Source organism: Danio rerio, chromosome 24 (genome assembly GCF_052040795.2).
Source record: "Danio rerio strain M-AB ecotype USA chromosome 24, GRCz13ab, whole genome shotgun sequence".
Lineage (NCBI taxonomy): Eukaryota > Metazoa > Chordata > Actinopteri > Cypriniformes > Danionidae > Danio > Danio rerio.
The window spans coordinates 29,380,466-29,404,132 of record NC_141044.1 but is presented as its reverse complement, the minus strand read 5'-3'; the positions used below and the strand labels follow the sequence as shown (position 1 = coordinate 29,404,132).

The 23,667-nt window shown below is 38.2% G+C and overlaps 1 protein-coding gene across 7 annotated transcripts; it reads right to left on the bottom strand.

The window, feature by feature from the left end:
- Nucleotides 1–374: 374 nt before the first annotated feature.
- tnk2a (tyrosine kinase, non-receptor, 2a) lies at nt 375–22,761 on the bottom strand. 7 transcript variants are annotated; one of them, XR_015525039.1, is made up of 19 exons: nt 22,673–22,761; nt 19,901–20,051; nt 16,776–17,199; nt 16,470–16,638; nt 15,518–15,588; nt 14,866–15,072; nt 13,996–14,148; nt 12,974–13,251; nt 12,766–12,892; nt 12,532–12,678; nt 12,302–12,396; nt 9,855–10,049; nt 9,507–9,598; nt 9,328–9,372; nt 7,875–9,244; nt 6,114–6,209; nt 5,886–6,013; nt 1,688–3,684; nt 375–904 (listed from the first exon to the last, which is right to left on the bottom strand). XR_015525039.1 is itself a non-coding variant. In XM_087309646.1 (18 exons), the coding sequence occupies exons 3-18, from the start codon at nt 16,821–16,823 to the stop codon at nt 3,678–3,680; spliced, it is 3,249 nt and encodes a 1,082-aa protein (XP_087165772.1). In that variant the 5' UTR covers nt 16,824–17,199; nt 19,901–20,051; nt 22,673–22,761; the 3' UTR covers nt 375–3,677. The 7 variants fall into 7 exon arrangements, 4 of the variants coding, with proteins under 4 accessions (XP_087165772.1, XP_087165773.1, XP_087165774.1 ...); XR_015525040.1 differs by lacking the exon at nt 16,776–17,199 and having other exon boundaries at nt 14,866–15,093; XR_015525041.1 differs by lacking the exon at nt 16,776–17,199.
- Between the last annotated feature and the right edge of the window lie 906 nt (nt 22,762–23,667).

Genomic DNA, 23,667 nt, shown 5'->3' with positions numbered 1-23,667 from the left:
ATGAGTTAAAAATAAATTATATATTTTTAATCAAATCTTTATTAATTTCCCCCTCAAATTTCAAGTTTTATAATTATTTTATTTTAATTTTTTTCTTGTGGCAGAAATGGGTTTCAATGGACAATATGATTTCATTAGTATCATGGAGAATAAATTCATGATTTAAGAGTCTTGTGAATATCAAATATGAATCAAGCAGATTTGAAAGTCCTTTATTATTTAGCATAACACTGACATCTAACGGTGGATTGAAGTAATACAGGTTAAAGAAACTGATATTGGGCTCAGTGGGCCCCCTTGGGCAGCTCCACATGCAGACTTAGTGGCCCCTTTGGTGCAGCTCCGCCTCTACATTCAGTAAATCCATGATCACAACGGATTTAAATATTTATTTCATTACAAAAATACAGATACATATTTATACAATACACATTTATAAAGCTTTTACACATAGCCCAGCATTCCGCCATGAACTTCAGAAAAAGTAAGCTGTGACATACATGAGGCGAACATTGACGGAGGCTATATTCCAAAAAACGCTTTGCAATAACAATTGCATATACATGAACACAAAACAGTGCAGGAACAACATAAACTAGAATACTGAGCATCTGGACAAAAGGCAGATGAAAATTACAGAGCGCACAAGCACAGTGCAGAAGCCTCAATTAGCTCAGACAGACATCTGTGTGCTATGTGAAAAATGTGATTTACAGTTGACGTGTTCAGACAGAAGAGAAAAATGTACATATAACAAAAAAGATCATTTATATGGAGCAAAATTAATGCCAAAATTACTGAAATAAAAACTTGTTGAATAGCAGTAACTGAAAAAATAATACATTAAATTAACAACTGCTTGCATTTTAGTGACTTGAAAAGCCAGGGTTTTTAATTTTAGCACCTGAAATTTAATACAGCTGTTTTTTTAAGCTGTGAATATTTCAATTCAAACCACACTGGTGGAGTTACTGTTGTTCTAAAAAACAACAACAAAAAAATGTAAATAAAAAATGTTACACATACCTTAGGATTGGTATTACAGAAAATTTTGGCGGTTTTAAAACCTTGACTTTTCCAACCCACGGTACACCTTGAAAACGATTATCATCCCATCCCTATATCCAACCTCCAGATTTCACTTCCAAAATATTCAGTTCTGTTTAAAACACATGAAGTATAATATTCAAAAGGCAATTTTCAGTTCACTTTATTTCAGTTAAAAAATTTGCTTCCATAAATTTAGTGGCTGAAATTCAGCTGTTAAAATTCAACATTATGGCTGTTTCTCAATATGCGTTCTTCAGCGATCTTGCCTCCTTGTGTTCTCATGTAACGTCATCATTAACTGCCAGATCAGTTCTAATACTCAAGACTGCAAGACCGGAGAACGTGTGAAACTTCCTGGATGTGTTCTTAATATCGAGGACGGATGGATGCAGACTTGAGCACCGAACTTGCTCGGAAAATTCCAGAAGTGATTGTGACTGAAGGTGGGAGCGCAGCATATTATATAGATTAATTATTAAAGTTCTGAGATATCACTTAATTATCTCTAATTTCCCCAAATGAAACGGTGAATATAAACATCATCATAAAAAGGCATAAACACATTAAGGGTTTTGAATTGAATATTCACAGCTTAAATAAACAGCTGTGTTAAATTTCAGGAGCTAAAATTACAAACCCTAGCAATTCAAGTCACTAAAATGCAAGCAGTTGTTAATACAATGTATTGTTTTTTTTCAGTTAGTGCTATTCTACAAGCTTATTATTTCAATACTTTTGTCATTGATTGTGTTCCATATATTTCATTAACACAAACTTTCCTTAATCCTCACACAGAGACTAAATGCAGTTTCTGGGTTTGATGAACCTGAGCAAAATCGCAAAATGCATAACGGAGTTCACATTCTACTTACTTTAAAAATAATTTGTCCCATTCTCATAACAGCTAAATATGTAAATAAGTAGGTAACCACGTCTTTAGTGCTCAAAACAACAAAAACTAGCAAGAAAATAAATGCATTAATATTGTACTTGCAATTATACAGTATACTATCTGTTGTTTGCAGTCATCATAGCACATGAAAATTCTTTTACTTGAATATATTCCCATGCAGCTTGATGTCTAACATAAGAAAACTCAAGAAAATGGCCCAAGAGGAGACCATCTGAGGATCTGACTGACATGTGAAGGTAACCAACAAAGTTTTTCATATTATCCGTGGAAGTTTAAAGTGTGGAGTTAAAATAGATGATATTACAGTAACAGAAACGGGCGAGGTAGTGGCGCAGTAGGTAGTGCTGTCGCCTCACAGCAAGAAGGTCGCTGGTTCGAACCTCGGCTCAGTTGGCGTTTCTGTGTGGAGTTTGCATGTTCTCCCTGCCTTCGCGTGGGTTTCGTCCGGGTGCTCCGGTTTCCCCACAGTCCAAAGACATGCGGTACAGGTGAATTGGGTAGGCTAAATTGTACGTAGTGTATGAGTGTGTGTGTGGATGTTTCCCAGAGATGGTTTGCGGCTGGAAGGGCATCCGCTGTGTAAAAACTTGCTGGATAAGTTAGTGGTTCATTCCGCTGTGGTGACCCCAGATTAATAAAGGGACTAAGTCGACAAGAAAATGAATGAAAATATAAAAACAGTAACAGAAGAACTATAGTTGAATTGTCAGCTGATTTAAATGTCATCACTCGATTGAATGGGAGTTATTAGTGGTTATCAGTTGATAGATATGGGCTAGTAGGGGCTTTCTGGGGCTCAGAAGACTGTTATCATCCATCCACATGGTTAATCAGGTATGGATTACTATATTTATTTGGAATTATTTTTTATTATTCATTAAATTTCTCATTTATTGTGTTTTATTAACGTCTACCCCTACCCCAACCCTCAACCCAGCTGAGGCTCAGACTAATTTTTAATTTGGCCTAAAAAGAATAAACCTATTAAAAAGCTAGTAAACGTAGCAACAACAAGGCCTGTGATCTGCATGCAGCATTGTCAATGTGTTAGCAAACGTTTGGAAAAGTAAAAAGGTGCAGTCAATTTGGTGAAATTTTACATACAAAAAGTCCATTGTGTGTGGTCAGTAGTGTAGCAATGTAATGTAAAGCTCACACAGAAGCCATTTTCACACCAAACAACTTTCTATTTAGTATGTGAACAACCTGTGTGGAGAAACGTCCGCACCCTGTACATTGATTCCAATATTCACTTAATGTGACTGCACCATAATGTTCTATACTGTATATTCATTCCAAAGCGCACGTTTCTATACATTATACCCTGCATTGTCTTAAGTAAAATACAAAATAATAACCATTACACTGCACTCAATAAATATTCATTAGCTGTGCTGATAAGACTCACAGATTAGTCACCACTGTTCAGATCATCATTATGCCCCTGCATTAAATATACTAAATAAATAATCTACAAACATTTCCCAGGCTGAATGCTGTGAAGTCACATTTGAATCAGTGATGTTCATGGTTCACACTGCTCACACTATTGTACTTCAAGTAAGTGAGGTTTGCATTTGTGTTGCATTGATTTCAAGCAGTAAAGCAATGAATATTCACATGACCTGCTAAATATCTACTATATATCTGGTCCACAGTCGGTGCGTTGCCTCCAGTGGAATGGAGATCAGCTTGGTTCTTCATCTTCCTGCCATTAGAACCTGACACAAATCAGAGAAATATCAGCGAGATTATGAACAAAGGTTTAGAATAACATTTGGGTCAGGGTGTCGCTGGAGGAAAGAGTGCACAGGCTTTGAATCCTGGGCAAGATTTCTACCCAAGGAGCAAAAATCTGTGCACATATGACCTAAAATACCTAGTGGAGGGCTGCAAGGGGTTTGGGCTCCCGAGGACCCAACGCAAATTATGCTGAAGGAGTTGCTTTTACTTTGCTGCAAATGAGAGTTGGCAGTCGGAAAATTCGGCAGGGCCCAGTTTTTTTTAAAGGTAATCCAATGGGATTTTGGATCACAGATTGGATCAAATCTTGGAAATGGGTTTTTCAAAAGTAACAGAGGGATTTTTTAAATTAAAATCAGACCACATAATCCAATCTTATACTTATTTGGATCAAACTTGCCCTTTGCGTTATTCAAAACTTTAAACTCAGGTTGAGATCTATTTGATCCAAAAAAAAAAAAAAAAACAGCATTATCCTGATCCTATCAAAAGGGTGGATTTAGTTGTGATTTTATTTAACCAAGTAAAATAAAAAAGTTTACATTTTTCAAGTGAATAATGACAAATCTAATGGTTACTGATGATCTTTAAATTCCTTTATATTTGAAGCCTATATGAAGTATGTCACATCTACTGAGATATGGTAAACAACAACAAAATTAATATCAAAGCAGTATTTCATTAGAACAAACAAACAAAAAATGTTAAATGTTTGTTGATTGCAGTGTTTCTACTTTTTACCATTAAACAAACAATGGCTGTTTGTGGCCACTGGTGTTTTGCCTACCTGTTGTTCTTTGCTACTCCAGTAGGCTAAACTGTTAAAATAGGATTTAGTAATCCTAAATTTGCCATTTAGATCACAGTGATCCAACCCAAAAAAAAACTGTTATAAAAAGTAAGATAGATTAGTTAATCCGTGATAGCAAAACATGGGATTTCCAAATCTGAACCGATTTGATCCAAATTAAATATAAAAAAAAAAAAATGGGACCCCGAGACCAATAGGGGAACAGTGGGATTTGGAGTGCAAAAGAAATTGAGTTCAAAACTTGAGCGTTTTATTTTGAGCATTCCTGTGTGACATCAGTGTGTGTGGGCTGATCTTGGAAGAAAGATGCATAAGTCAGCAATTTACTTTTAGTCCAGAGTAATATGAAGTGAGCAAGTCAAGTTCCAGTGATCACATTAATTTGTCTGTAAAACTGGCTACTTTATTTTGTAACTTTATTTATTTATTTTAGTAGGCTATAATATATTTTAAAGTTTGCAATGACTTGTGAATTAAGTTAGCCTATTGTATGAGAAATCTCTGAGATTTTTGAGAAATTATATTTATTTATTTATAAATTTATTTATTTATTATTTAGCATATTTCAAGAGTTCACACTTAGATATTGCTTGATAATAATAGGTTTGGCATGCTGTCCCTGGAGAGAACCCTAAGCTTGAAGATAATTGAGGCTAGGCCTCCCACCAGGTTAATTATATGTAAGCTTTCCCTGGTAAAAGAGGAAAAGGGGGAGATGGGGTGGATGGGGGGATTCTTCAAAAACGAAGATAAGGAAGTAAGGTGAAACGGGCTTTTTATTTTAGGTTTGGATGAATCAGATGGGTTTATCAATGATTGCAGATGAGACCAGTTGTGATGAATCATATGACTTGCTCCTCTCGAAATTAATTTTTAAAACCTCACTTAAATTTGTTTCAATATTATCTAACCAAAGTTCAATGTGCGTATTTATTTAATAAATTATAGCAACTTTGTATTGTGCTTTGGCTTATTTAATTAAACAGTTTGTTAACAGTTTGTTTGTCAATAGTTTGCTGTGTGTACCATGCAGTACGTTTAAACTGAGGGTCCGGAACAATATTTTTGTCACATGTGACGGTTTGGTTTTCTATTAGCCTTCACCTTATTGTTATTCTGGATGTTAACATGAAGAAATATTTAGTCCAAGTATTTGTGTACATTTTTCATAAGCTCTGAGAGACAGTCGATTGGCAGCGAGTGGTCCTGGACAGAAATGTAATGGGAACAAGTAGATGTGGATATGAAAAAAAAAAAAACAGCCCTGCACAATACTCTAATCGAGGCTCCTCTGATAAGGGTTGAAAAAATGGTGAGAGAATTTTGATTTTGGGGACACCTATCCTATTTTCTATAATCATTTTGTACCTATGCCTGGATGGACCATAGGAATCCAGCATTTGGGTGCTGGCCTGTTCCAGATTCCAGCCACATCTCTGCAGAGTTTCCATGCATTCAGGCCGAGTCTTCAAACCCAGTCGGAATAACTGTTCTACCTATATAAAAAAAAACAGTTGTGTGGGTGTGAATATTTCAAATATGTTTCATCATCCACAAGTGCCTCTCTTTTTTGTGTCTGCAATCATGCACCGATACCTTTAGATACTTCACGGCCTCCTGAGCATTCCAGTTGTGTGCCTGCAAGGCTGTTTGACACTCCTCTACAGTAACCCCATGTACTGCTTCCTGTACCTGAAACAACCAATTAGCCATTTCAGAATACTATGACATCATTAAGTGGCAAATAGTTAGAATATCTGATAGGGATAGGTGATATGGACTTTAAGTAATATCACAATGTTTTCTGATATTTCTTATGATTTGTTGATAATAATTCATGTTTATCAACTGAGAGACACAATAAATCTTGTATATTTAGAGCAGTGGTCTCAAATTCAATTCCTAAAGGGCCGCAGCTCTGCATAGTTTAGCTCCAACTACGTCCAACTCACACCTGCTTAATAGTCTCTAGTAGCTTTGGACACCTTGAGATGGATCAGCTGTGTTTGATTAGGGTCGGAGCAGAACTGCGCCTATCCAGGAATCTAGTTTGAGACCTATGCCTTAGAGCAAAATATTAATTTTCATTTTTATATTTATATTTTATATAATTGTTACATTTTCACTGAAGCAGAAGGTTACGCTTTTCAAGGTCATATAAAATAAACAAGCAGATATGCTGAACCAGGTTAGAAATAAACTTTTCATGGCTGTGGGCAGAATTCAAGAGCTAAAGAATACATTGAAATGTTATTTCATTCATACTGGACTCTAGAGGGCACCCACACACATAATCAAATATGTTGGTGAGGAATATATGTCAGTCCTGTCAGCAATCATTGCAGGACTGCAAAGCGAATAAAGATGACAGAAATAAATGGATCAGACTTGTTCTTCAAGCCATCCTTGGTGTTTAATAAGCATTACAATGTATAATGCCAATGCTAGTCTTCATCACCGTATTTAAAAACTATGAAATAGTATGATTTCTTCTTCATTCTGTGATATTAAACCATGTCTGGTCACAAAAATTTGTTATTTCAAACATTTGACCAGTGTTATGAAGTAAATTTAGTATAAAATATGCCAGTAAATATATTTTATATCAACAGGCTCAAACACGCAAAACTATCACACATGTACTACTATAATAATAGTAAACCCTGGTTTATACTTCTGCGTCTAGAGATCACCGTGAGCCATGGCGCATGCCTTGCGTGTTGCCCTGCATTTATACTTCTGCCTGCTGTTTGTGTTGCTCTGCAATAACAATCCAAAATGCAAGCTGGCAGTCAGTTTTTATGTTCTTCTGTGTTGCGTTTTTTTGCAGGTATTTTGTTTTTTCTGGGCGCTACCATAATGAACAAGTGGCTCATACTCGTTGATTTTGAGGCAGGAACTGGCAGACGTGCAACAACTTCAATCATAAGGTAAACACAAAACATAACTTTCCACCTGGAGCTCTTTCACGCAACTCGACACTTTTAAAAACTTGCTCCATATGCGCGGCTCTCTGTCCCGCCCACAATCGTCAAGTGCTACCAAGCTGACCAATCACTTAGCTTGCGCTACGCATCGTTGCAACATGTAGTAAAATTTATTGAGAGGTGCGCGTTGGCCACAGCAAGGGCTATGCCACCACACGAAGGCCGCGCCGGAGCATACTACTGTGTGGAGCATGGCTGTGTGCGCTTGATGCAGAAGTATAAATCAACCTTAACTTGGTCATTGCACAGACCAGTTATAGTTTTGATCATTATTATTATAATAAGTAATACATTGTTGTTGTGGTTTTAATTGTATACTGCAAACAATATGATATTACCCATCCCATATGTCTGGTAACAGATTGCTCACTTGTTGCAGCGTGACACGGCTGTAAGAACCTGCTTGGGAGCTGCTTGGCCAAGCCAGACTGCTGGAGGTCCCACTGTTACTGGTGTGGCTAGGGGAAGCATTGGATTTGTTGCCTTGCTGCTGAACCATGGGTCTCACAGTAGCCATATTTGTAGTCCTTTTCTCATCGTTTCCCTCCGAATTAAAGAACTTCTCATACTTGTCCAAGTATGCCGGTTTCTCAGGTAGCAAGTAGTAATGAGTGCTGCTGGCCTTTACACCACCGTGAACAATTGGCAGGATGCAAGGACTCTTGGCTGGATTTTGGCTCACTTCAGTAGATCCATATTGAGAACTAGTAGTGGTGGATGTGGAAGATGTGGTGGACGAGCTGGATGGTGCAGAAGAATATGATGATGGAGACAAGCAGGAGCCCAATGATCCAACACAGCACAGGCTGGATCTTTGTTGAGGAGAGCCGCTTTGAGGCACCATAGGACTTGGTGCCCGAGAATTGGGCTGAGATAGAGCATGATCCCGCGGGGGTATTTGGGGTGGACAACGGCTCCCATCTTCATTTTCTCCAAGAGAAACAGACAGTCTGCTGCCATATATTCCTGTCCTCTTTGAAGGCCGCATAGGTGGAATAGGGATTCTTGGAGGGATCTGAGGCTTGTCCTCATAAGAGGATGGAAGGATTATCTGACGGTGTGGGGTGAGAACTGAAGGAGTCGGGAGGGGTGAAGAAGGTAGAGAACGCCCACTTGGAGGGACCCGAAGCTTTACCATCACCTCTCTTTGAAGTTCCTTGAAGATATCTGCTGATTGTGAAAACGAGTGGGATTCCTCAGGACGCTTTGATGGAAGAAAGAGGTTATCCTCCACGTTCCGTTTACCATCATTATTAATGTCTTCTTCTGATGGGGTCTGTTCATATACAGCGTCTTCCTGGGCTGCAGATGCATTTATGGAGCTCACTTCTATGTCTTCCTGCTCTGCACACTCAATGGCCACCTCATCATATGCCGGGAGAGGAGGCAGGGGCCGCATGTCCCAGTCTACCACAGGAGTAGGGTGCATGGGGTTGGGTAAGGCTTGATTTGGGCTCTGGGGTGGTGCCATATCCAAGATGGAAGCGGCATAGGACAAAGGTGGTTTCGCTGTGCTAGGATTGGGAATCTCGGTAATGGGAGAGGGCGATGTTGAGCTGAAACTATCATCCCCAAAGTCAATAAGGGAGACTTCACAAAGGCGGTCACTCGGACTAGTGCTTTCCCATGGGCGAAGGCGTAAACCCAGGTATGTAGGAGTCTTAAGTGAGAGCTTCTTCACACCTGTCACTATCAGATCATCATCATCATCATCATCCAGGACAGAGTCATAAAATGGTTCTGTGAATAAGCCATTAGGCAACATTTTAGAAAAATTGTTCTTGTTATGCAGTGATTCACAAAAGAATAGAAACTGATCTTACTCTTAAGAAGAACAGCTGGTTTAGGAGGTCTAGGAGGAGGTTGTTCTGATGCAAAAGTTAAAGCAGGTAAAGATCAGAAATAAAAGACAGTAACGGAGTGAATGAATTTGAAGAACAGAACAAATCGGAATAAGAGCGTCTGAAGAAGTCCAGCTCAAAAACTTCAAGTATTTGCTTACTTTTAGCCCGGTTTGGTAGCTTAGTGGGCTTGGCTGTATTTGAATCCAACCCAAGAACATCTGGAGGATCCATGGGATTACCAAGGTACAGACTGCACACAAAGTATAAGAGGTGCATAATCAAATAAATATAATTTCTAGAATACAAGAAATATCCTATTTTGCAATAGACAGCCTTAGAATACAGAGTTGTGTAGGACAACAGTGTTGTGTAGGACAAGAGAGTAAAAAACAGTGGAGAACTATTGGTTTAGAACAATACATTGCTTCTCTCTAGTGGTAAACACATGTTAAGAAAAAATCCATGGGGCCTTCTAGCAAAAGATGTGTATGATTATTGCATCTTACTCATCAATCTTATCAGGGGCACCCCAGCTACGGTGTGGGTCAGTGTCTCCATGGCCTGTGTGGATGAAACTGTGCTTGAGAGGTCGGCTGATGTCCTGAGCAGATAGACCGGCCACAGAGGTCACTACATTCCTGGGGAACTGTCCCACCTTCATGGTCTGTCTGTTCTGACCCCTCCACCAGTAGTTCTCTGCTCTGCAGCACAGAAAATAAGCTTTAATAATAGTGCAAACGTTTATAGAACATGTAGTAAAGATTGATAGATTGTGCTGTTCTGTTTTTATATCTGTTGCATAAACTTAAAGATTGCTTTGACCCCCTCGCTAACATATAAAGGCACTCAGCACTCATTAACATAAATGTATAATCAGCCAATCACATGGCAGCAACTCAATGCATTTCAGCATATAGACGTGAGCAAGAAAATCTGCTGAAGATTAAAGCAAGCCTTGGAGAGGTGAAGAAAGGTGATTTTAGTGACTCTGAACATCATTGTTGTTGATGCCAGACAGGCTGGCCTGAGTATTTAAAAAAATGCTGAAGTACTTCAGGCTCATTCTGAAAATGTACTACTATATAGATTTCAGGAGAGCACCAATTAGATCCTGGGAGCTATGTTTTTTTGCAGATTTTGTTTTCACGAGTCCACCAGAAGCCACTGTGTATGATTTTTGAGATCCCGAAATTCTCTCACGAGTGCCATTCGTGCCTGCTGTTCTCGCGTAAATCCACAAGAGGCCACTGTCGACTGACTGAATGACTAACTGCATCTGAAGTCCGCCGATGTATATGGCGAGCTAACTGCAAAAACTGGTAACAGTGGGAAAGCCATTCATCCAGAGGTAATCTTTCAGTAGGTAAGCGGGAAAAGGAACATCGTCATACCACGCCATATTGTTCGTTTTAAAGACAAAATGCAGCCATACGAACGTGTGGCTACATAATTCGCAATCTCCAGAAATGAATATAGGGCTATGTTTTTACAATGAGGCTAAGTTGGATTTTCATGTACTGCCATCTCTAATGTTTACAAAATTGGTCCAAAGAAGACAAAATTTTCAGTGGCCATCTGTTATGTGAGCAAAATGTCTTAGTGATGTCATAACCTGGTCGAGCTGATAGAAAGGCAACATTAACTCAAATAACCACTTGTTACAAGTAAGGCCTGTAGAAAAGCATCTTAGAACATACAGAACATGTAACCTTGAAACAAATAAGCTACAGCAGCATAACAGACATCGGTGACACTCTTGTCAGAAAATAACAGCAAAATGAGGCTACTATTTACATGGGCACACCTGGGGCCTCATGTACTAAGACTTGCGTGGAAATCATACTAAAACATTGCGTACGCACAGAAAAAAAATCAGATGTATGAAACACTGCGTACGCCGAATCTCACGCATATTCTTTTGTACATCCGAATGAACGTGAAACTGAGCCCAACATGCACGAGCACAAAACCCCTCCCTGTCTCCTCCCCCGTATGAATATGCTAATGACTCTACTTTGGCAAAACCCAATGAAAAAGCAATGGCAAAAGCAAGCAAAAAGAGAAACTTTGAACAGAATGTGAATTTGAGGTGCTGCTTTCGGAGGTAGACCGGAGAAAAACGATGTTATTTGCAAGTTTGTTCTCCGGAATTAACAACAAAAGAAAAAAATAGAGTGGGAGAGTTTAGCTGATGGGGTTAACACAGTTGGGTCTGAACATCGCACTGAGTGGATTAAAAAAGAAATAGTGTGGTTTGTAGGTGTAAAATGTTGAAGTGCTCTTAACAGTATCAGTGGCGCAGCTCGTAAGACGCATGTCAACATGTTTTGACACGTTCAAGCATGAACTCGGTTCGAATCCAGCGTCTGATGAACTCTTTCTTCTTTTTTCCCCCGCTACATATTAGATTTTGCCAACTATTTATCATGAGAAAGACAAGTAGGAATCATCAATAAGTTTGTGCATCATATTTTATTTGCACATTTATTGAATGGAAATGTTTCTGATTCACATATGCAAATTCATCTTTAGATAGTGTCTTTATAGCAATGTGTGTGCAGTAGATAGCTCAGATTACACTGGGAAAACAGGCGACCGCTGCAAATTGTGCTTTAATGTTTAGCTGGTCAAATGTATGGTATGGAAACCTTATATACCTGCTAGATGAACCCGTCTCATACAGCTGCCATTGCAAGGCTCAGACACTTTGTAGAGAGGAATTTAACACAACTGCCTCTAGGAGTCGCTAATGGAAATAAAACAGACACGCACAAAAAAATGTGCGTACGCCAGGCATAAAGCTGCCGTGGAGCTGCGCACATTCCCACGTTCAGTTCATTGTTAGTAAATCCAAACGTGAGCGATTCTGAGCGTGAAACCTGGCGTACGCAAAGTTTTTGTGCGTACGCAGCGTTGATACATGAGGCCCCTGATGTCCAAAAAAAGTCCTTACCTGCCCTCAATGATGGTGATGATGTCATTGGCGTGGATTTTAAGTTTGTCTGGCTCATCAAAGTCCTGCAGTGCCCTCATATCTGTTGGCATTGTCTGTTAGCAAACAAGACATTAATTAAAATTCAATACATATTTTGACTGTCTGATGTATGTGCAATACATTTATTAATACAAAGACATTTTAATCAGTATAACTGCTCTCTGATGTTACTATTAGCACTACCATACCTCCACAAGGAAGTCCCTAAGGGACACAAATGTCGGCCTGTCCTCAGGTTTGGGTGACCAGCACTGCAGCATGACGTTATAAATGTCCTGAGGACAGTCCTCTGGTTTGATAAGCCTTTCTCCCTCTCTATCGATCTTATGGAGGATCTATACAGAAGAGAACATAGACAAATGTCACACCAATTTTAATTACAGAAAAATATGTTTAAGGTCAGGTACTGTATGTGCGTGTACCTGACTACCATTGAGTCCAACCCATGGTTCCTGCCCGTGAGTGAACATTTCCCACAATGTTACTCCAAACATCCAGGTATCACTGGCATGGGAGAAGGTACGGGTCTTCAGGCTCTCTGGAGCACACCTGCAAAGACCACAGAATACAGTATTAACATAGTTCAGGGTAATTAATACAAATTAGACAGTGGTAAATATTACTTCTCACCATGCAAAAGGGACTTTGTGATGCTCCTGCATAACGTAATGATCATCATTTTTAGGCAAGGCCCTCATCAGGCCGAAGTCACCGATCTTGATGAGGTCATTGGAGGCTAAAAGGATGTTGCGTGCAGCCAGGTCTCTGTGAATGAAGCGTCGAGACTCCAGGTATGCCATCCCACAGGCGATCTGAACAGTGTAGTGGCACAGCACTGATATCAGTATATGACCCTGACGTTTCCTCAGGCGGTCCAACAGAGAACCCAATGGAGCAAGTTCTGTCACCTGAAATGCAAAAAAGACTAAATGATTTGAAAGAAACAGAAATCATCTACAATAGTATGCTAGAAATTCTGATATGCTCACCAAGACTACATTTATCTAAAATATAGTAAAAACAGTAATATTGTATTACTAATATTGGACATAATACAGTAGTACTGTGAAATATTTTTACAATTTAAAATATTAATACATATTAAAAATAAGCTAAAGGTTTAGTAGACATTACTTTATTCTTCAGTGTCACATGACCCTTCAGAAAAGGCTAGCTGTTCAAGAAATATATCAGTGTTTAAAACGTAGCTTAAAGTATTATTTAATGATTATAGCACATTAAAAATAAACATCACTCATTTGAAATATTTTTTTCTAAATGAACAATTTTATCAAGTCGATGCAGAGAAAAGTATTATAAAACATATCGCAAAAGCTGAGAAAATAAAATTTCTTACTCTAATTTTACAAACATTTGAACAGATCAAACGCAGTTCATTACACCAAAATAACCTAAAATAAAAGTAACAGAAACTATATAGACGGAAAAAAACATCTTGTGATAACAAAGACAAACAAAACAATTCAAACTTTGCCTTTAATTGAAAGCAGACAATATAAAAACATTAAACACATTAGATTTAGTTAATATTACCAATTAAAATACTACTAATCAATAAAAGTAAGTTATTTAAGAACATATATGTGTTATTGAAGACACAGAATGGCCTTCTAGTGCTTCTTGGTCCTCACCATCTTCATGGGGTGTGTGAGGACGCACCCATACAGACGAATGAGATTGTGGTGGTTCAAGGAGTGCATGGCATTAACTTCTCGTATGAAGTCATCTAGACCTTCACCCTGGTCCAACAGGTCCGTCTTCAGGCACTTCACAGCCACGCTTAGCTACAGCACAGGAAGAAACACTACGCTTTATCTTATTTTGGAAATGGATTATAGATGTTAAGTTCCATGAGTCAATGATGAATGATTTAATAGAGTCATTTATTGATCTAATGCGATGAATAATATAGTCATTTAAGACAGCAAAAAATTATTTTCTTTAAAATGTTTTACTATTTTTGGTAGGTGGAGGGGGTAGTAGAATAGTAGAAAGTAGAATATTCATTCATTCATTCATTCATTTTCTTGTCGGTTTAGTCCCTATATTAATCCGGGGTCGGCACAGCAGAATGAATTAACTTTTTTTTTACGCAGCGGATGCCCTTCCAGCCGCAACCCATCTCTGGGAAACATCCACACACACTCATTCACACACACACACACTCATACACTACGGACAATTTAACCTACCCAATTCACCTGTACCGCATGTCTTTGGACTGTGGGGGAAACCGGAGCACCCGGAGGAAACCCACATAAACGCAGCGAGAACATGCAAACTCCACACAGAACTGCCAACTGAGCCGAGGTCTGAACCAGCGACCCAGCAACCTTCTTGCTATGAGGCGACAGCACTACCTACTTCGCCACTACCTCGTCTATACTTAACAACAGTATCACATATTTTTCTAGCATCATGCAGCTCTGATTAAAATCTTTGACTTCTCTAATATTGAAAGATCAACACTACTATTGCTGCTTATTTCTATTCATTCTTACCACTCTTCCAGAGGGGGCCTGCCATTCTCCACGCTTCACCACTCCGAAAGATCCGTCCCCCAGTTTTTCATAGAGAGTGAGGTCTCGTTCGCTGATGAGGCAGGTGAGATCCGTCGGCTGGCCATCCGGAGGAGCCGATGAAGGGGACGAGCTGCGGAAAACCTCTGGAGTCTGCGAATCGGAGTCAGGGCGCTTCCCGGTAAACACCTGCTGACCCAAACACAGAGACTACGGCTGAGGGTGATTCCACCTGCCTCTGCTTTACAGATACACCAGATCCTCATACACCCAAAAACTCCATCCTTAAACTACGGTTATCAAAAAGAAACTCAAATTCAGTTGGAAATTGTTTTGCAGTGATATGCTGATAATAATAATAAACATCCAGATGCCATTCATTATGCTGAGAGCAGTTTTGATGAACATCTAAATATAATGTGAGCACGTTTCTCTTAATAACTAAATAAAAGGTAGGAAAAAAAAACAGCAGCTGAGAAAGCATCAGATCATAGTTATGTGGATATGTTACTGTTATTTTGTATACCATTACGCCTCTATAAGTGTTCTCGTCAAGCTTTAGAACTCTCAGAATTGCAGTAACAGGAAATCATACATTTTTGCACTTTTTTTATTTTTAAGATGCGCATTATACCTTGCTCATCCATGACTTCCGTTTGCACATTGCCCTCCTTCTTTTGACTGCCTCCCACAGCCGCCTTTGACCTGTAGAGCCATAATAAAACAAAAAAGGGTCTAAATAATATAACACAATTAGTTAGAAGAATTATATTACAGCTTTGGAAAAAATATGACATTGGTATGTATAAATACAATGTTAAGAAGTACAAGCACTATGAACTCTTAACTCAAAATGCTTAAATAAAATAATTACTTCTTTTTTAATTCAAATTTTGAATTGACACACACACATATACAGTTGAAGTCAGAAATATTAGCCCCCCCCCCTTTATTTTTTTTCCCGCAATTTTTGTTTATTGGAGAGCATTTATTTTTTCAACACATTTCTAAACAAAATAGTTTGTTCTGTAGGTTATCGAAACAATATAGCTTAAACTGGCTAAGAATTATGTCCTTAAAATGGTTCTTAAAAAATTTAAAAAACTGCTTTTATTCTAGCGGAAATAAAACGAGAAGAAAAATATTATCAGACATACTGTGAAAATTTTCTTGCTCTGTTAAACATCGCTTGAAAAACATTTTTAAAAAAATCAAAGGGGGGCTAATAATTCAGCCCAACTGTATATACATACACTACCAAACAAATGTCTTGTTGCCTATCCAAGTTTTAGGAAAAACAAATAATAACTTGACTTCTAGTTGATCATTTGGGCTTGTATGAAAGGCAAAGGCCTCTAGATTACACTTATTTTACCAAAAAGAAAAATATGTTCAATAACTGAAAATAATTGTTTCCAGTACTTTATATTATATTGCAGTCTATTATATAGAGTGCAGTCAAAAAAAAATGAAAACATGACAAAAAGTTTTTGAAATATTTAATAAAAATAACTTTTTAATATAAAAGGTAATATTTGAATAAACAAATCTTCTTAAGCACTTGCTACCCATGCTACCCCCTTTACCTGGTCGGCCCATGCCAATCTTTTCGAGGTCCTCTGTTTTGACATAGTCAAAGTGTGAGAGACGCGTGACATTGAGCTCATCACGGATACGCTGGAAATATTGCTGAAGCTGCACATCTGTGAGCAGCTCCAAGAGCCACTCTGTACCTTCATCAGACTGCATGTCCGGCTGCACACACATAACACAACACAACACATCTTTGCTTTTTAAAACACAAACAATCTTATTTTCCTCAATATATTCAGATAAGGCAAATAAGACAAAATACAGCATTTTTCTGTGTAGAGAAAACACTTATCCTTTACCTCGTCTTTTACATTATAGTGTCGTTGGTAATCTGAGAGCGCCGCCATTTCTACATGGAAAGCAATGCGTTCAGAGAGTGTGTGTGAAACGCACTCCCTCGGGGTGTGTCCTGTTTTCACAGTAAACTGTGGAGCGTCTCCTCTAATCTGTAAGATATATTTGTCTGATTCTTCGTCCTTCCCATCAGAAGCTCTCTTCTGAAGTCAAGAATGGAGTGTGTAATCTGATTCCTCGCCAAACAATAGTTGCAGTCTCATGTGAAACCGTGTCTTCTGTTGCAAAACCTCTGCCCAGCCTCCAGAGAATTAGTGTGAAAGATTATTCCTGCCCTACTGGATGAACGAATCAGTGCAAACAGTGCCTTCAATCCAGTTAATTGCAGTCCTGTCCTGTCTTCCAAACATGTCAGCATCCATCCTCAGTCTAAGTCAAATGAATAAAAAAAGTCACAGCTTGTTAGCGGTATGGAATTTCCGTCTATTATAAGCGTTTTTTTGTTTTGTTTTCCAGAAGCAGCATCTTTCTTTCTCTTGCTGAGTCACTGTGAGCTGCAGTATGAGTGCGGCAGAACTCAAAACGCAATCCTTAAAAGCAGTATTGCTGTACAATACAGAATGTGCTTTAAGTGCTGGTCACACACACACACATTCATTGGGTTTAGGATGTCTTCACACAGATTAGGTGATTTTTATGCAGTTCAAACTGTATGTTCTATTCTCTTTCACCAATGGTAACAGAAAACTAGCAGTTTTATATATTTAAAATAATTAATTCTATATTGTTTATGAGTTATTTTCCTTATGGGACCCAAAGAAATATCCCAACAAGGTTCAAAACTGTTAGTCCCCACAATGTAAGGAATACCAGGACCACACACACAATGTAATGTAAGTGTTAGATTGATGTATGTCAATATATTACTACTAATTATTTATAGTACTAATCAGATTGACCTTCTGGTTTTATTTGTGGCCATTGACAGGAAATGAATGGAATGAGAGATAAGATACAAACTTTTCATCTATATAGCCCACTCATCCTATAATATCATAATTATTAATAAAAACAAAAGCTATAAAATTATAAATGATTAAAATTATGTATATATATATATATATATATATATATATATATATATATATATATATATATATATATATATATATATATATATATATATATATTTATTTATTTATTTATTTATTTATTTTTGAGCCTTCCCCTAAGCTCAAATGTCAAGCTATGTCTAAGTATATTATATTATTATTAATATTATTAATTATTAATATTATTATTTTTTATAAAGACACTCAGTCTAATATGGATCTTTAGGTGTTCTAAAATAGTTATTGGCTGGATTAATTGTTCACAGTATTACACCAGTGAAAATGGTATAAATGCTGTATTGGGTCCTGCAAGGGTTGGAAATAAAGCTATATATGGATGGATGGATAGATAGATGGATGGATGGATGGATGGATGGATGGATGGATGGATGGATGGTTGGTTGGATGGATAGTTGGATGGATGGATGGTTACTTATAGATTAAAATATCGTTCATAATAGACAGGCAGACGGATGTATGGATGTATGGATGAATGAATATATGGATGGATGGATGGATGGATGGGTGGGTGGGTGGACGGATAGATGGATGGATAGATAGATAGATGGATAGATAGATAGACAGACAGACAGACGGACGGACGGACGGAGAGGTGGGTGGTTACTTATAGATTAAAATACCATTCATAATAGACAGGCAGACGGACGGACGGACGGACGGACGGACGGACGGACGGACGGACAGACGGACGGACGGACGGACGGACGGACGGACGGACGGACGGACGGACGGACGGACGGACGGACGGACGGACGGACGGACGGACGGACGGACGGACGGACGGACGGACAGACAGACAGACAGACAGACAGACAGACAGACAGACAGACAGACAGACAGACAGACAGACAGACAGACAGACAGATAGATAGATAGATAGATAGATAGATAGATAGATAGACTCTTCATCCATTTTTTTTTTGGCTAAGTCCCTTTATTAATCAGGCGTTGCCACAGTGGAATGAATCACCAACTTTTCCAGCATATCTTTAATGCAGCGGATGCCCTTCCAGCCGTAACCCAACACTGGGAAACACTCATACGCACTCTTTCACACACATACACTACGGCCAATTTAGCATATTCAAATCACCTGTAGTGCATGTATTTGGACTATGAGGGAAACCAGAGCACCCAAATAAACCCACATCAACACGGTGAGAACATGCAAACTCCACACAGAAATGCCAACTGACCCAGCCGGGGCTCGAACCAGCAACCTTTTTGCTGTGAAGCGATTGTGCTATCCACTGCGCCACCGTGACACCCTGGATGAACACTTATAGACAAGTATACTAGAGACTGATAAAGAGATGGATAGACAATCATAAAGACAGACGTATGGATGGATGGGTGGTTGAACAGAGAATTATAGACTAATATACAGCAGACTGATAGATTGATGATGTCAGAATGTCATTGATTCTGCTGTACATCCATGTACATCCACTAACAGGTCTGTAAATCAGGCCATGTTGCTCCATTCACTGATGAATTATGCAGGCTCCCACACCAGTAAGTGTGACAAAAACCATGTGAGCTGTCCGAGCACCATGAACTAAAACAGTCCACTGACGTGCTCAAACATATTTATCCACGCTTTCTCTGTAAACAGCATTCAAAACCATCAGAAACCACCCGCCGAGTGCGATGGTAGCACATCGTAACTATGACGATGACGCAGTAACCGTTGGCAACTAGAGCATGACTAAATGGAGCACACACACATGCCACATGGCATCTCTGTCCCTTCTGGAGATCCTCAACACAGTAAGAAAACTCTAATATAGGACATCTATATATGAGGCAGGGGTGCAAATGTACACCTTCTGACACAATGATGACGAGGTACAGCATATATAGAAACAATACCCTAATAGTTTTTGACCCATTTAAACAATCCAGTATATTATTGAGGACATTTGTAGTTTAGCAATCTAATTATAGCCATTCTTGCTTATTCATCCAGCTAGTCATTCCTGGTAAAGTGGTCTTACCAAGCTTTAGGTTGTTCCTGAGGCCTTCAGAAAATGTCCACTAAATGGCGTCTGATGTCAGAGATGGTCCTCCGGTGGTCCAGTGTTTGACAGGGCCATGACAGGCACATATGAGCCAAATCAATGCTGCTTCTGGCTAGTCAATGTCAAGCTGAAAAACAGAGTGGGATAAAAGGAGATGAGTTATTGTGGATGGATGTGAGCGTTATAACCTTGTTACAAACACTTCTGCACATATATTTTAAAGGATGTGTGGAAAGTGATCAGTGATCAACACACTACATAAACAAATAGACTGTTTTGAGCTGGCAAATCAGCTATATAATGTATGATGTTTGGTTAAGTACAAGCCAGTAGTTATATATAATATACAGTCACTGGCCACTTTATTAGGAACACCTCATTAGTACCAGTTTGGACCCCTTTATGCCTTCAGAACTGCCTTAAACCTTCGTGGCATAGATTCTGAAAATATTCCTGAGATCTTGATCCATACTGACATGATAGCATCACGCAGTTGCATCTCAAAGGTGCTCTATTGGATTGGGTCAGTTGACTGTGGAGGCCATTTGAATACAGTGAACTCATTGTCATGTTCAAGAAACCAGTCTGAGATGATTTGCACTTTATGACATGGTGTTATCCTGATAGAAGTAGGCATCAGAAGATGGGTACACTGTGGTCATAAAGGGATGGACATGGACAACAATAATACTCAGGTAGGCTGTGGCATTGACACGATGCTCAATTGGTACTAATGGGGCCAGAGTATGCCAAGAAAATATCCTCCACACCATTACACCACCACCACCACCCCCACCATTCTGAACCATTAATACAAGGCAGGATGGATCCATGCTTTCATGTTGTTGATGCCAAATTCTGACCCTACCATTCGTCACAGAACCCTTCGTGACTCATCAGACCAGGCAACATTTTTCAGTCTTCTATTGTCTAATTTTGGTAAGCCTGTACAAATTGTAGCCTCAGTGTCCTGTTCTTAGCTTACAGGAGTGGCACCTAGTCTTCTGCTGCTGTAGCCCCTCAGCCTCAAGGTTGGATGCATTCAGAGATGCTCTTCTGCATACTTCAGTTATTGTGAGTGGTCATTTGAGTTACTGTTGCCTTTCTATCAGCTCGAACCAGTCTGGCCATTCTCCTCTGACCTCTGGCATCAACAAGGCATTTGCTGCCACAGAACTGCCGCTCACTGGATATTTTCTCTTTATTGGACCATTCTCTGTAAAGCCTAGAGATGGTTGTGCATGAAAATCCCAGTAGATATGTAGTTTCTGAAATACTCAGACCAGCCCGTCCTGCACCAACAACCATGCATGTTCAAAGTCACTTAAATCACCTTTCTTCTCCATTCTGATGCTCGGTTTGAACTGCAGCAGATCATCTTGAACATGTCTACATGCCTAAATGCTATGAGTTGCTGCAATGTGATTGGCTGATTATAAATTTCCTTTAACCAGTAGTTGGACAGGTGTACCTAATGAAGTGGGCGGTGAGTGTATACATATATATATTATTACTACTACCTGCTGGACTGACATCCATAAGCTCATCCATCTTTTTTGTGGATCTGTGTTTGTTTGTTTAAAGTTTTTTTTTTTTTAAGTAAATCATATTTTGTTTTTGTGTAAACATAAGTCTTAAGTTATTGTGTGTGTGTATATATATATATACACACATATATATACACATATACACATATACATATATATATATATATATATATATATATATATATATATATATATATATGTGTGTGCGTGTGTGTGTGGGTATGTATTTTTCAATTTTAGTTTTTTTTTCTTTAAATTTACTTAAAATTTACTTAACACACTCCATTTGTATTTAAACATAATTAGGAAAATAATTAATTTAAGTAAATTAAACATAAAACAAGTAAGTTGTTGCAAAATAACCTCGATAACTAGTTTAAACAAACAGCAAACTGCTGTTTTGGTGTAAGAATCATATTAATTGGGAAATGTAAATAATAGTTTATTATTGGGCATCCACATTTAATCAAAAAATGTATATCACTTTTAAATATTTTATATTTTTTAGGTAACTTTAATTTTCTTTAAAGTAACACTGTTCTGTGGTTATTTTATTTTATTTTATTATTTAAATCCCCATCACACATCTCTGTTCACACCATATTTATGCACCTGGCAACCGCCTATAATTGGGATATTGACCAGGGGTATAGCAGTTTGTTGTTAGTGACCGAATTTTTAATGAATTACATTTTATTGAATATAATTCACCCGTGACGTCTGCGCTGCTCTATTATTTTTCTATAGGATTATTTTTTCTAGTATTATTAATAGACAGTAAGCTAATATAAACTAGTACTGGTCTTAAAGAAAACATGAAAACAGTGAGTTTCTCTGGACAGCATTTATAAAAGCATAAGCACGTTTGAAGTGAACTGAGGCCCATGAATGCCGCCTAGGTAGGCAGCGCGCTAGGTTTTAAAACACCGCCTCCATCTTCTTTATACTCTGTCACAGAGTCGGACATCAATAACAAGCTAATTCAAACAACCGTAGGTTACCTCTCTATATATAGACAGTAAGATCAACCAAGCAGGCATTAAAGGCCGGTTTTATACCACCCGAACACACACAGGCTCTGTAGTGATGCAGTCATTGGGATGGATAGCGCAAAGCACAGTACCTGCACTGATTTCAAACGTCCACAATTTCACCTTTATCATAATTTGAAACAGACGACAGTGTAAAACGATTAACTTACCTATTAAATAGGCATTTTTAATAAAGAGAATTAGCTCCTCAGCGGCTGTAATCCGTCTTCTGGCTCGGTAGAGAGTCAAGGATTGATCTGTTTCTTAAAGCGACAGTACGCTTTTATACAAACGAGCGCGTGGGGGCGTCTTTATTATTATTATAGGATTTTTGAGTGGGACTTCAAGGTAAATATAGCTAAAATAGAACAAATAGTAATATGTTGCATTTGTACTTGTGAAATATGAAATTATTTAGAAGTTAACTATATTTAGAGGGGGCTACATGTTATGGAAAGCAATTTCTGCTATAAAAGAAAGAAAGGCGTATTTTTTTTTGACAGTTTTCACTTTATGTAGGTTTGGGCCGATAAACGATATTATATTGAATCGCGATCAAATTTACGTCAATAACAACGATAAGCTCTGGACCATTTTACTCTTAACTGTTATATTGATCTAAGAGCCAATCGCACAGCAGAAATGTGCAACAATAGAAACCTAAAAATGTTGATATTAGAGATGTACCAAATTTTCAGCCATCGAAAATTTTATGCCATTAAATGGACCCTCTAATTTTTGTGGCTTAAGTCATTGTTGGGGCAATGTTTTAAATCTGGAAGCCGTAACAACTTATTGAAATATATATTTTTATCATTCAATATGGAAAATAATTATCAAGATTGCATTTTTGCCATATCGTCCAGAGCTACTTTGTTGTTGTGGGTACGTATCTCACAAAAAAAAAAGTTTTATATTTTATCTTCTGAAAAAAGTCATAATTGCAAAATTACTCACAATTCTGGAGGACAAATTACCAAAAAAAGTGATACATAGGCCTACAATTCTTAGCATTAATCTCGCAGGTTCTCAAGTTTTTTTTATTATTATTAAAATCTCACAGCTTTAAAAATCCTTCTTCAGAAAATTGTTACAAAATTAATAAATATGACAAACTTGGGCAAAAAAAAGTGTTATAAATGTGTTATAAAATTGACTTCTACAA